Source organism: Centruroides vittatus, unplaced genomic scaffold, assembly GCF_030686945.1.
Source record: "Centruroides vittatus isolate TY-2023 unplaced genomic scaffold, ASM3068694v2 contig_417, whole genome shotgun sequence".
NCBI classification, from domain to species: Eukaryota; Metazoa; Arthropoda; class Arachnida; order Scorpiones; family Buthidae; genus Centruroides; species Centruroides vittatus.
In genome coordinates, this window is record NW_027122227.1 from 1,055,966 (window position 1) to 1,071,042 (window position 15,077).

General features: G+C 28.0%; 1 protein-coding gene across 1 annotated transcript in view; it reads left to right on the plus strand.

The window, feature by feature from the left end:
• The window catches only part of Rep (Rab escort protein), a 38,794-nt gene that overhangs the window by 18,005 nt on the left and 5,712 nt on the right, over positions 1-15,077 (plus strand). Inside the window, exons 4-16 of the mRNA XM_067271991.1 lie at positions 948-1,072; positions 1,139-1,508; positions 1,627-1,743; positions 1,811-1,931; positions 11,675-11,790; positions 11,920-12,026; positions 12,443-12,559; positions 12,649-12,702; positions 13,389-13,430; positions 13,643-13,700; positions 13,782-13,878; positions 13,966-14,067; positions 14,151-14,317. Coding sequence (XP_067128092.1) covers positions 948-1,072; positions 1,139-1,508; positions 1,627-1,743; positions 1,811-1,931; positions 11,675-11,790; positions 11,920-12,026; positions 12,443-12,559; positions 12,649-12,702; positions 13,389-13,430; positions 13,643-13,700; positions 13,782-13,878; positions 13,966-14,067; positions 14,151-14,317 — 1,593 coding nt within the window. The remainder of the gene's footprint in view (positions 1-947; positions 1,073-1,138; positions 1,509-1,626; positions 1,744-1,810; positions 1,932-11,674; positions 11,791-11,919; positions 12,027-12,442; positions 12,560-12,648; positions 12,703-13,388; positions 13,431-13,642; positions 13,701-13,781; positions 13,879-13,965; positions 14,068-14,150; positions 14,318-15,077) is intronic.

Sequence of the window (15,077 nt, forward strand, 5' to 3'; positions counted from 1 at the left end):
TAACTTTACTGTGTATACAGTGCACTGTATCATTTATAATATCAGTCTGTAAACTGTGTTTGTTACAATATTTTAGATATTTATTGTATTTATTGCTATATGTCTAACCTTCAGTAGGCTGATGAGGGGTCTGTGTACCTGAAATGCATTCCCCAAATTCAGTAGTTATATTTGAATAATTTGAGTCTCATCTTGTTACTATAAGTTCTTTTGTGATAGCTTTAATCTGATAAGCTATTCGTTTAAAGTGTATTTATTTTTGGACAAGAAGCATACTTAATTTATAAACATACTTAGTTACCTACAGTCCTGGATAGAGATGACTCAGTTCCTCCATGACCTACACTTCCACTATTGTACCTGAGAGCATGGTGTGTGTGTGTGTATATATATATATATTATATGTGTGTTTTCACTAAACAATTGCTCTAGTGCCAAATTACTTAGCAATTAATTAATCCAGCAATAGTTTGGCTTTAATATGTAACTATCAGGTTTTATATTTATATTTGTATACATATATTTTCAAATTTACATAATTAAATATTTGTTTTTATTTCAAGTTTATTTTAATGTGGTCATTTCCCATCCTTCTAAAAGTACAAAAGAAAATATACAAAATAAGACAAGAAATAATTTACAGGAACTCTGGATTTTGATTTAATGAGAAATACAGTATTGTCAGAGCAATTTTAACTTGGGGATTATAAAATACATTGGGTTTATATGAGTTATGTCAGGATGAAAATTAATTTTGATTTAGCAAGAGATTCGAATTAATGAACTTTGGCTTATTGCAAATCAGTTGTATGCATATTTTTCAAGATTTTCATAACAGTCTCTTCTGTTTTTAATTATAATGTTAAATAAACTTAATTAAATTTTTAAATGTTTGAAAGATTGTTTAATATGTTTTACATATATAATTTTGTGTGTGTTGTGATTAGGAAACAAATTTAGAACAGACATCAAATGAAGAAAGACAAGAATATTTATCTGAAGGCGAGACTTATATACATCTTAAAAGACAAATGTCTAATGTATCAAATGTCTCTGAATTGAGTTTTATAAGGTATGCAAACAATTAAATTTTTGAAATAATTTATATGAAGAACTTAATTTTGTTTATAAATTGTAGAGATAATGAAGATGAAAATACACAAGAACAAGAAAATACATCAAATGTACATTGTGAAGAAAATATGAAAAATGAAGAAATTTTAAATAGTTCTAACAATATTGTTGCAAATGAAACAGTCTCTGAATCAGAAACTGAAGCGGTAAATAATGATCATGTAGAACATTCTGAAATTTCAGAAAATCAGGAACATGATGATCACGTTGAGTCTTCAATTGTAAATTCTGAAGAAACAGGAAATGAACCAAAGAATTCTGAAGAAAGACATAATGAAGAAAATACACATGCTTTAAAGTGTAAAATTAAAAACTGGACTCTTACAGCTCTTAAAAATCAATACAGAAAATTTAATTTAGATTTATCACCAAAAGTGAGTTTTATTTTATGGAATCTACTAATTATTTATTAATTAGTAAATAAAATGCCAATATAAAAGTTTTTATTAAATGTTCATATTGTTATATTATTTAGTTTGGCTATTATTTCAGATACTATTTTCTAGAGGTTCTCTAGTTGAGCTGTTAATATCTTCTAACATTGCTCGTTATGCAGAATTTAAAAGTGTGTCTCGAATTCTTACATTAATGGACGGAGTGCTTAAACCTGTGAGTTGAAATAATTATTTTTTGTTAAAGTTTATATGTTTTATAATTTATAATAATAATTTTTTAGGTTCCATGTTCTAGAGCTGATGTTTTTAGCACAAAAAATGTCACTGTAGTGGAAAAAAGAATGTTGATGAAATTTTTGACATTTTGTTTAGAATATCATAAACATCCAGAAGAATACAGAGGTACAAAGTAATAAAGTTATATTGTATAAGACTTTTTCAAAGTAAGAATTTTATAAGCGCTATAATGAAAATAAATAATATACTGCTAGCCATTAAAGAGTTGCAACATTAAAAAAAATATGAAATATCAAAGCAATATTTTTATGGAAAATTATTTATGATGCACATTGCACATAATTTGAAAAAATAGCTGTAAAAAATATATATGTGGAACAAACAATAATCAGTATTTGGTGTATCTGCCAAGGACAGAAATAACTGCTTTAACAAAGTGTCATGTACAGGAAGAGATGCTGGATATGTTTGAGAAATGTTAAGTCATTCAGTCTGCATATGTCTAAAGTTCATATATAGTAAGTGTTAATAAGCTCTGGCAAGCCAGTTGTATTACCTTGTCTCAGATGTGCTCAATGGAGACAGTTTTGATGAATGTCTAGGCAGGAAAGAAGTATAGTACATAATGGTTATCTAGAAACTATAGATCATTTCCTGCTGAGTAGTCATACATTGTCCTGTTGGAATATGGCAACAGAGAGCTTTTGCAGATAGGATACCATCTTAGTCTTTAACATCTCTTATGACTTACTGACTGGTCCTAATACTTGCAATGCATCAAAAATAGAACTGAAATGGAACCCAGTGGCACTCATATCATAATATCTTATGCTGAGCCCTTAAGGCATTGTAAAATGAATGCCTTAAGGAATATTTTACTGTGGTGCCTCCAAACAAATATCTGTTCATTATGGTGCAATAAATTAAACTGAAATTTCTCCACTAATACAATGCAATGCCATTTTGTCATTAGAAGCCTTCTAGGCACCTTGTAATTGCAGGCACTTGTGGTCAAGGTTTAGATGGCATACACATACTGCAACAACAGATTTTGCTTCATTTTTTACTTTCTCCCCCTTCTATATACAATTCGTCATCACCACTGCCTCTTCCATTTGCACAATAATATGATAAATGTCAATTAACAACAGAATATTCCAAAATAAATGAATTATTTTGTATATGCAAACAATCTAATGACCTCCCCTCCCCTGTGTCAGCATTCATCAACACCCTCCTGATATCCCACTAACTTGATGTCATTGCAGTAAATGCACGCTACACATGTTGCAAGAGTGTAGCCTCAAAGAAAGTCATCTCCATATATAAGAATTCTGTTTTGGACTGTCACTGGTGTAAATGACAAAAAGAAAGTGAAGATATTTGCAATGTTTTTATATTTAAAAAAAAAAAGTAAATATCTTTGGCCAAGGTTTTAAATATTTACTTTATTTAATTTATCGTTGCCATGCATATGAGATACCAGTGGTGTGCCGTCATTGGAAGCGATGGAAGCGCCGATTCCACCTTCCAATGACTTTCCCTTGAATTTTATAAAATATAAATTTTCATATTTTAATGTACTTTGAATTAATTAAAATTAATATTTTATTATAACTGCATTATGTATCTTTTACAAATTTCTATACTACATGTGAAAAAAAAACGATAAGATTGCTATTGTATAGTCGAATAATTCGGTGGCGGAAGGAATGTTGAAACCGGGTCAGTCTCCAATCAGCCAGATTATATAGGCATTAGCACATGCGGTTTACAGTGCACCAACCTCACCCGGTTTAGCTGGTAGAAGCGACACACTCATAAAGAGTACAGCTTTATATCCCGGAGCGGTTGTGGGCTGTTATCTGCCTGCCTGTCAACTTCCAAGCAGCCAGATTATAGGCATTGGCGCATGCGCTTTACATAGCACAAACGTCACAGTTTAGCTGGTAGAAGCGACACACGCATAAAGAGTACGCGACTTTATATCCCAGAGCGGTTGTGGGCTGTTAGCCGCCTGCTAGATATTCGGCCACCCTCGCCCGATTATGTGAATAACGAGGAGACTAGATCAACAATGGGCAACCCGCGGGCCAGCTACGGCTGGCGAAAAGTTTCTATCCGGCCCGCGAGATCTTTAATAGATTATTAAATTGGAAAAATAACTAATTAATAGTTATTTTTCCAATTCTTTGTAATTTTCGAAAACGATAAGAGAAATAAATGTAGTAATTAACTTTTTATTTATTTATTTCATATTTACAGACTAAAAAAATTACGAGTCACAAGAAGGCGTCAATTAACTACTACGGCGCGGAAAAAAACGTAAAATTTATTCTGGCCCATGTTATAAAAAGGGTTGCCCACCCTAGACTAGATTTATAACAACCCAACCGATAAGAGTTTACTGGCACGTTTTTATGATAGTTCTGTATAGTTGACAGCAGTTTAAAAAAACTCCATTAAAATATTTGATATATTTATTCTGCGTTTATTCCGCTCTCCCATCTTATATTACTTACAGATTTCAATGTTAAACCGGTGATATTACGATTTAGTATGTCCCATCTGTAAGGGGATGCAAAAAAACGTGTACAATTCTAGTACAGTGTTAAAAATTAACTGTTACTTTGGCAGCATCATTTACAACCAAATTTAATGAATGAGACGTACAGTACATACAATGGTACAAAAAAAAAAAGCTCTAGAATTTATTTTCCTTAAATTTACGATTTATATATTCGTTGTCATAAAAATTTGTCTTTCCACTGTTTTCCCAAGACTACAGATATTCAGGTACAAAGTAACTGGTTTCGACTTATTTCTACTTAAGAAGTGACTAAATAATTAAGAGATTAGGGAATGGGGACATAAATAAAACCCTGTTGAAAGAGCCAGAATTTTACTTCAACAAAAGCTTAACAGAACCAATCACTCGCTCAGTACAGTGGGAAACTGATTTCCGTGTACACCTGGTATTAAAACGAATTAGTTAGAAAACGAATGACTATTAAGTTTAACATAGTTAGATTTTTACAGCTACGGTGAGAAACGTTTAAAATTTACAACAGCCCTGTGGCGTCCTTTGAGATATACTAGTGATGCGACAAAAGAGGCATTTGACATTGACCGGTATCGGCACCCTCGGGATTTGGCACGCACACACTCACTACACACCTACCTGGACCATCACTAGTTCCATCCATTAGCTACTCGTATCAAGATATTTGACTAAGTAGATTGTTTTAAGATTTAAAAAGTAAAGAATATTTTATGTTATTTTTATGTACGTTTCTTTACAAAGCTATATTTTAATTATAATTTTCTTTAAAAGTATATTAATACAATCGAACAATACATTGTACCAGGTATGTATATCCACCGCACATTTCATTTCACCGAGTAAGTTTTTATAATTTATTTTTAATTTTAGCCCTTATATCGTGGCTAGCGATTCAGAATGTAATTGTGATATTAAAAATACATTTAGAGAAGTCTACAGTTTTTACTGGCTTATCGAACAAATGAATACGAATGGACCCTAGACCAATAATTCTTAACAGGGGGCCGCGGCTCCTGGGGGTCCATAAGAAGTTTGCCGGGGGCCGCCAAATTATGCAAAATTTCCTTCAGAATATAATAAAAAGAAAATTGATGTATAATCCGAATATCGTATTGAAAAGTGAAATAAGAAAGATAAAGTTTTTCTATTTAGTTTTTATTTATTTATTTTGTATTTCTTCCTACATACAACTTTGTTAGTACAGAAGAAATAAATGTAAATATGCTACTTACACCGCAGTATTTACTTCTTTTATTCCAAAGCAATTTTAAGAAACTATTAATGCTTGGAATTTTAAAAATAATCAGGAAAAATAGTAGGCTTTGAAAATTTAAATATTTTTGCAAAAGATATGCAAAATCCTTACGACAAGTGGGTGTTTTAGTTTTAGTTTAGTTTTAGCATCGACATTGGATCGATTTATTGACATGTTTCTTATTTTATTTTCTGTTAAAAATTAATGAGTTTTCATGTTTAATTGTGAAGTTTGAATGTTATTTAAATAGATAATGAAATAATAAAGTTATGATTTACATTTATTATATAAAAAATAAAGCAATAATAAAAAAATCAATTTATTATAGATAAATTATCAAATTATCAAATATAAATTATTATTAAAAAATGGGGGTCACAAAAAATTATGAAATATTTGGTGGGCGGCGATTATAAAAAGGTTAAGAACCACTGTCCTAGACCATCACTGACGTGCAATTAACTGATTGCCCCTGGAAGTTGGCTTCTTACAGAAACACAGCTTCCCTGTCATCAAATGTCACGGCACGCCACTGTGAGATAACCATTGTCTCATTTATGCATCAGGAAGCTTTAGACACTTCTTACATGATGGGTTCAGTTCTCTTCTACCTTCATCTCACAATTCTTCCTTACCCAAACTCTGAAAGCTAAACTTAAGCTCTCATTCTCTTTTCTAGCCATGTTTAGTCCCCAAGAGTACACTACAATAACCAAAGTGAAATGATTGCCATAATGGATTGGGCTACTTTACTGCTACTATTAATAATTAAATTCTAAGTAATATAGTCTACCTCTAATTCATTACAGTGATTGTTTGGCTTTGATTAAAAACATTGAGCTTTGAAATGTTTATATAACTACAGTAACCTACAGTACAGGAATTGCCATCAATCACCCAACGAAGTTCTGAAAATTTATTTACAGTCATTTATATTCATTATGGGAAAGGTCAGGGATGTAACTAACTAAAATCGTATGCATGTGTGCCATGCTTGTGTTTAGTTTCATCTGTCCATCCTGCAAGTTTTGATCAAATAAGATGCACATTTTCAAGTGATGCAATTTTTTAGTGGCCAGCAGTGTATAATTAAGTAAAATATTAAGAGAGTAGTAGTTTAGTTTTTACTCCCAAAAAATAAATTTAATAATTAAATAAATAGTAAATTTATTTGTTGTTATTTTATTGGAGGTTTAGTTTTGATGTTGTGTGTTGAATATATTCTAATTTTGAATGCTCGCTGTTAAAAAAGGTAATCTTATGAAAGCTTTAGTCATTTTGATGTTTATAATCATTTATAGTTATTTATAATCAAGTTATTGTTTTGTTTTTCTTAATGCTGGTTGCATGAATTACTGTTTAAATTTCAGAGTAAAGCTCTTTTTCAAATATTTAGTGTTATTTCCTGTTGATTTATTTGGATTAGCTCTTGGCTTTTATTTTTTTTAAACATATCTATGATAGACATTTTTTAACAATTTCTTTAATATATTTTGTTTCTTATAATTAGAATTTTAAAGTAATATGAATTATACATTAAATTCTTTTTTTCATTTCTAAAGAGTTTCTTGATATAACTTTTCTTATAATATCTATAATATAATCTGTGGGCTATCATAAATTATTTTATTTGTAATATTGTGTTTATTTTTGATTCAGTATGCTATGTTAACATATTTATGGATATAATTTCTATAATTAAACTTCATGAATCAGATAAAGCTAAGATTTACTAACTAATGCTTGCTTTATTTGTCTTTTGGTTAAAGCAATTAACAATCAATTAATTTTGGACCTTATCATTACAAATTGTGCTTTATCCAAGTCATGAGCTGATATTATCTAAAACCCATTGGATGAAATGTGAATAAAAATTAATATTTTGGCTTTATCCACCCCATTTTGAATAAAGCAAAAGAAAATTTAAGGTTTTACTTTAATTAGATAATCTGCGTGTTTTCCAATTCATGTTAGGTGGAAAAGAACATATTTTGTTATTTAAATGAACTAGAATTTATTATTTCTCTATTTTGCATAAAAATAAATATTGTCATATGTATCTAAAAATTGTAGCCTTAAAGCTAAAAATTGTAAATTTAATTTTAAAGTAATAATAATAAGTATTTTGATTTAAAAATAGTGATACATATTTAGATCTTAAATGGTATATATCAGAAGTTGATCATAGTAATAAATACAATTGAAAAGAATAGGGTAAATGGTACAGTTATTGGCCACTTAAGGAATTTTTATTTAAAAAATTTTATGCTTTATACAGATAAAGTTCAAATTTAATAGATTGTTACTTGCTTCAGGTGTCTAAACTGCTCCTCCTTAACAAAATGCAGCCTACAGCATATATTAATCTGGCCCACAAACATATTTGACATATCACTTATAAATGATAGAAATACTCTTACATTTGATATTTATGGAATATACAAAAATATGTCGTAGATAAGTGAGCCACAAATAAGTGACTCACCTATCTATGACTTAGCTCAATTTGGCTCACCAATTGAAAAGTTTGGGTTTGGGTTTTATGTGGGCACCACTATTTTAATCAAAAAACTGTAATAAAGTTAGTATTAGCCAGTTAATTCTAGTTCTTTCCAATTCAGAGACTTTAGCTGCAACATACATAACTTTAAATATTGGTCATTGCAAATGAAATGGCCATTTTTTTCAAATTTAAACTTTCTGGCCTTGTAGTTCAACTTTTTTCCATGTGAATAGTGCTGTATGTAAAAGTACTTTTTCTGACCACATGGAAAAAAGGAAATTGGATAATATAGCCAAAGCAACCTGAAATACCGATAAAACTTTTGAAGGTTCTGTGAGTGAGCAGGCTACCAGACCGTTGGTTTAAAAAATTTCATTCTGGGAATACAAATCTCAAAAATCAGAATTGAAGAACGTCAAATCAGAACATCATCTGACTATCCAGGAAACTGTGGAAAAGTTGAACATCCTGGACATTATTCAACCATTTCTCTAGAGCTAAATTTGTTGGGGAAAGTCAAGAAGCTTGAAAAGCTGGTACTACATGGACTTGGTGAAAGAGATAGGGAGCATCATTTGGAGGTCTACAGTTCTTTAATTATTCATCACAAAAATGAAAGTATTCAAATAAAATCCTTTCTCATCTGTTTTATTCTCCAGACTTTTTGCCAACAGACTATCACTTTTCTATACATTTGGACAGTTTTTTGACAAAAAAGGTCTTTAAGGAAGAGGATGCAATAAAAAGTATCTTTAATGACTGGCTTCTCTTTCTCATGATTTCTATCAAATTGGCATTAATGCATTGGAAAAGTGTATTAATGTTGGTGGAGACAATTTTGATTGAATATATAAGTTTTAAATTAATAAACATTCAAAGTCAGAAGTAAAAATAGGCCATTTCATTTGCAACAACCTAATAAAATCTAGCATTTAAAATAATATATTTACAGTATCTCAAATTAAGTTTTAATTGTGATGCTCAAAAAGAATTTAGGCAATTAAATAATTGCATAACATTAATTAAAAGTTTACATGTCATTAAAACCTTTATTATTGTTTTATTTGCGTAAAATTTAAATAAATTTTCATAATTATCATCAGTTTTTAATGTTTTCAAAATTTCATTAAAAAAGTAAATGAATAAGTAAATCTGAAATGTTTACAGAACATTCAACCTGTCATCAGCAACATTATAAATTTCAAATATGCATTTACAAGTTGCATGATTATATGAATGTTTCAAATAAAAAGATCTGACTTCTTGATGGCTTGCATTTAGTCTTGATTAATTATAGTATAAATTCATTGTTTTATTTTCTTATTCAGAAAATATGAAAATAAAACATAATTTCTTGACCAAGATAATGATATTTTTGGGTAGCATAATTATAATACCACAGGATTCTCTCTTAAAATATATACAAGTCTTGAGGTAAGGATCTTAGTGAAACAGAAGTTTGTGAAATTATTAAATTTAAAGCTGAAGGAACAAAGTTCAGAGTGAGAAATTGCTAAATGAATTCAAAGGGGAAAAACTGAATTTCATAATGTTATTAAACAAAGAGTAAATTATTCAAAAGGTATTCAAAAGGATCACGAAAACACTTGCTTAATAAAACAGAAAAATGAGTTATTTGAAAGGAAACAGTACAAAGAGGAAAATCTGTAAGAGCAATTTCTAGGGAAACAATTACAAGTGTTTTATGAAACTATATGTAAGACAATTAAGAAATCTGTTGATGTTAAATATGTCAAACTAAAGATGAAACTAAACTTAGAAAGGTGCACATGGATGCAAGATTAAAATGAGCTAGAAATGTTATGTCCTGGTCAAAAGAATAATAATTTTTTAGAAGAAAAAAATTTAATCTTGATGGACACAGATGGTAAGGCTTATTACTGGCATGATATTCAGAAAGAATTCCTGGAAAGATTCAGTAGATTTTGTGATGGCTCATTAATTAATGTTATAAATGGCATTTTCATCTAAGAGAAATATTAATTTGGCCTTGGTAAAAAGTAGACTTAATTCACAATTTTATCAGGAACTTCTAGAAATACATCTTCCAATAGGACATTTGATTGCAGGAGATAGTTGGGTTTTCAACAAGATAATTTAAACTGTTGTGTTTCTTTAGTAAAGTGGCCATCTTTATGCTCTGATCCAAACACTATGGAGACTACTAGTAGCAAAGGTATGTGTTGAAGTACTTAGAAGTACATTTAATAAATCTGAAGAAAATATCTCAAACCTACAGCCAAAAAACTTGATAGATTCTATGCCAAATAGAATCTTTTTATTAATTCAAAAAGCAGAAGGTCTATAAATTATTAAAATAATGTAATTTGGAATTACTGTTTACAGATCTTATAACTATGTTTCAGATATGTTTCATTTCACTCAAGCACTTTTTTTATGGCTAATATACCACTTTAATTTTGAATGACTCATATTGGAATGGGATGTATATCCTGTACAAAGTATTTACCAAAAATAGAAACCAAAGTTAAAGCTCACTATTCTTTTGTCATAGATTTCTTACTGGTCTTATAATTGTGTTATGTATCGTTTTGTCAAATAATCTGAGTTACAAAACATAAATAAAACAGTTGATATTTGTTTATAGTATTTTAATTTTAAAAAAATTTAAAAGAGCTATATACAATTACAAACATTACATTGTGAATAATCTCATCAATTTAAATCAATTAACAAGAAATGAGTTTATCAATAAAATAAATACAGCAAGTCCTTACTTAATGTTGTTGAAATGACGTATAACAAAACTAATTTTGCCTTATATAACTAAGATATAATTCAGTTAATATTATTCTAACAGGATCATGTTTGCAACCTCCATCATTTATTTCCCACTTCATAGAATCAGTTTTACTGTTTATAAAGAAAATTCATTAATAATAATTGTAAATGATTACAGATGTACAGTACTTGTATCTTTCTATGATGCCAAACAATACTGTAATGCATTGGGCTATTTCTCAGGTACATTATTAATTAAATTTTTAAGTAATTTGTTACTAGAGGTGGATGTTAAGTGCCATTTCTTATTAAATTTAATAATCAAAATAAATGAATATTTAATAAATAATTTAGAATATTCTGGAAGAAAAGAATCAGCCCAAAGTGGGACTCAAACTTGCAACTCCTGCTTACCATACAGATGCATTGCCAGTTATGCTACCCAGACCTCCAAGCGGTCTTTCCTCAAAGATGTTATAATCAAATGACATTAAATGAGGACTTATATTACATTTAATATTTATTTAAAATTTCAAGAAGAATATTTTAATGTTATAGTATTATATAATAATTAAGAAAAGGCTATGATTATTTTAATTAAAATTTTAAATAATATTACTGTATATTTGTCTAATTTTCTGAAATTGATTGAATTATTAAATTTTTAATTATGTTTGCATTCTGAATATTTAGATTTAAAAGTAATAATTTACATAATTAATTTATGTAAGATTAAATCTCAGTTAATATATAATTAAATTAATTGAAATTTTAAAATCTTATTTTGTATGAGATAATTCATTTAATAAGCATTCATTATTTAGGATATGAAGGACGCCCTTTTGTTGACTTCTTAAAATCTCAAAAACTAACACCACAAGTTGAACACTATATCCTTTACGCTATAGGAATGGTAGATGAATCAACTCCAACTCTGCAGGTTATTCTTTACAAATAATTAATAAAAATAAATATACATTATGTATTTTATTTATATAGCATATATAAAATTTCAGTTTAAGATTAATTGTTCATTTTAAAATTATAACAAATTTTATTTTATTTTTAGGGATTGAAAGCAGTACAAACTTTCTTGGAATCTTTAGGTCGCTATGGGAATAGTCCTTTTCTCTGGTCTTTATATGGTAGTGCAGAACTTCCACAATGTTTCTGCAGGTTAGTAATGTTTTGTTACATTTTTAGTATTCTGATTTTGTGTTTATATTTGCAAAAATGAAAAAGTTTAAAAACTATATTTATACACTCTTTTGCATTAATAATTTCTGAAATAAATTTCTAGTAATTTCATTTACTAATAGTTTTTATATAGAATTTTTCTAAAATTTACAGATAAGTAATAACACAATTTCAAATTAGTTTTATTTTTGATGAAAATAAATATCATTCAGTTTGTTAGATTCCTAAAAGTATTCATTCTACAAAATTTAGCATTGGTGTATTAGAAAACTAATAATTATACTTCTTTAAAATAAAATATTTTATTTAATAACTTACAGTTTTATCATATGTAAGAAAAATATATTTTTAAGTAGCAATTCAGTTTTATTTATAAAAATTGTATTAATTTTCAGATTATGTGCTGTATTTGGAGGAATATATCATCTGAAACGAACAGCAGAATCTTTAATATTACATTCTGATGGATCGTTTAAAGGATTAATATCAAATGGACAAAGAATAAATTGTTCGTAAGTAATTTTAAATTTTCTGATAAAAGTTATAAAATGACATAGTTTGTTCTCTTCTACTAATATATTTAAAATATTTTATATTTTAGGTGGATGGTAATGGAATCAAGTTATATTACATCAAATCAGGATCAGTTTAATAAGTATGTAAAGTCAGTTTAATCTTTGAAATGTCTAGCATTTATTCTTTTAGTAGGTATTAATGTGAATTTTCAAATGGTAGATAGAAAAGCTATAGTTATTAAGTTTAATATTTATTATTTTAGAACACCAATGTTTTGTGAGTATCTAATAGAAATGATATTGAGTTAAATGAAAACGTGTAGGTTAATTTTGTAAATTTTAGTGTAAACTTGATATGTTATAGAACTGGTTTTTTTACATATTGGAATATATTAAATATAAATTTTCTGAGTTGTCTTTTAATTAATTTCTGGAACACAATAATAAAAATTTTTAAAATGAAATAATTGCTTGTTTTATTTTTTATTATTTATTAAAAGATTTTAATATTTATGTTTTATTTTGACTCTTATTTGGTACGAATTGACATAAATATTGATTAAAAAAAACTGCAAATTGAAGTTTGTGAAGTTATCTTGCATTTATTTATTTTCATTTTCAATTTAAATGTGTTACTATATTAATGAAGAAATGAAAATTTACAAATTATTTTCTATTATTATAAACTATCAATATTTTTTTTTATATGATAAATTTTTTAAAAAATGAAGTAAGATTGTTAAGAATGTATCAACTGTTACATGTTATTCTCATGCTCTAATTTTATATTATGCATATACATTCAATATTTAATTTTTATTTTCAGTTTAACAAATTCTCTCTTGTCAACAGATATTAATCCAAAAAGGTATTATTTTGTACTTATAAAACACAAAATTTTTAGAATTTGTTAGATTCCTAAAAGTATTCATTCTACAAAATTTGGCATTGGGGTAATAGAAAACTAATAATTTAAAATAAAAGATTTTATTTAATTTGCTAAATTTAATATTAATTTAGATAGAATAAAAAATGTTATTTAATTCACAAAGAAAAATTCATATATAATTTTTTTTTTAGAATATCTCGTGGCATATTTATCACAGATTCTTCAATTCTGTCTGTGGAACGTGAACAAGTATAATTTAAATTTTATCATAAATGTTAACATTATCAATTATTAAGTTCAATCAAATGAAATGTGTATATTTCTTTTTAGATAACTTTGCTTCGAATTCCAACAAAATGTAGCGTTAATAGCACTATTACTGTTTTAGAACTTGGACCTGGTGCCATGGTTTGCCCAGATCAAACTTGTAAATAAATATTAAATATCTTACTGTTTATTAATTAAATTGTTTATTAAATATTAAATAACTTTTTATCATTTAATATTTTTTCAGATGTTGTACATTTCACTTGTCAGTCAGTAGCAGAAACAGCAAAAGAAGATTTGTATCCAGCTATGGAGTTATTGTTTACAATAGATAGTAATGAAAGTAAAGGTTAGTTTTGTTTCATAAATCATTTAGTTCAAATGATTAAAATTAAAACATTATATATATTTTTTTCTTTTCTCTATAATCAGATTCTGAAGAAAACTGTAAAAATTATAGGAAGCCAAAAGTCCTCTGGTGTGTTTTTTTTAATCAGATTGATACAACTACTGTAAATCTTGATGTTGTAAATTATCAAGGCTTGTTATTAACATCTACTCCAGGGTCTCATTTAGATTATGAATATGCTGTGAAAGAAGTAAGTATTGCTTTAAAGTTTTATTTTAAACTATTCATATAAAAGTTGAAATTTCTTTAAAAAAAAAAAACTTTTAGAATTCAAATTGAAATTTATTGAAAGTTCATTATACTGTTTATTAAAACGTTTTTTTCAAAATTATTAAACTGAGTAATATAGTAAACCTTTATTTTATATAAACTTTTTGTATTGCATTTAGTAAATAACAAAACAACAACTTTTGGACAAATTTTCTTTTGAAATCAGATCAATTTCTGTTTAATTCAAAAATTACATGGCATTGTTATTAAGTTAATGATGTGAAGAAAACTCATAAAACTTTGAGCTAGCCAATCAGTCCAAGCACAAATTTCAGCCAACTATCAGTGTTTAGGGATCAAATTCACTTAACCAGTGGTGCAGTGTGGACATAGGATGGGGAATGACACATTGGTGGATTCTACATGAAAAATTTTTTACAGCAGTCTTGACCTGCATTTGGTTCCAGATCCTATATAGCAGCAGTCTGGAACACTACCACTTTGTTGTCTGGTTGGCTTTCAGTTTGTGAGAAAAACAAAGAATGTCTGAAATTGGTTCTTGAAAGCTTCACCATGTAAATTAAGAATGCAAAGTGCAGAGACAACAAAAGCTTATGGAATCTTATTTTTACTGTAGAGAAACTAATAAGAAAAACTGACTTTCATTTTGGATGTGACCCATCAGTGGTCATTCTGTTCCCTGAACACTGGGAGTTCAGTCGTGAGTTTGTGTCACGCTC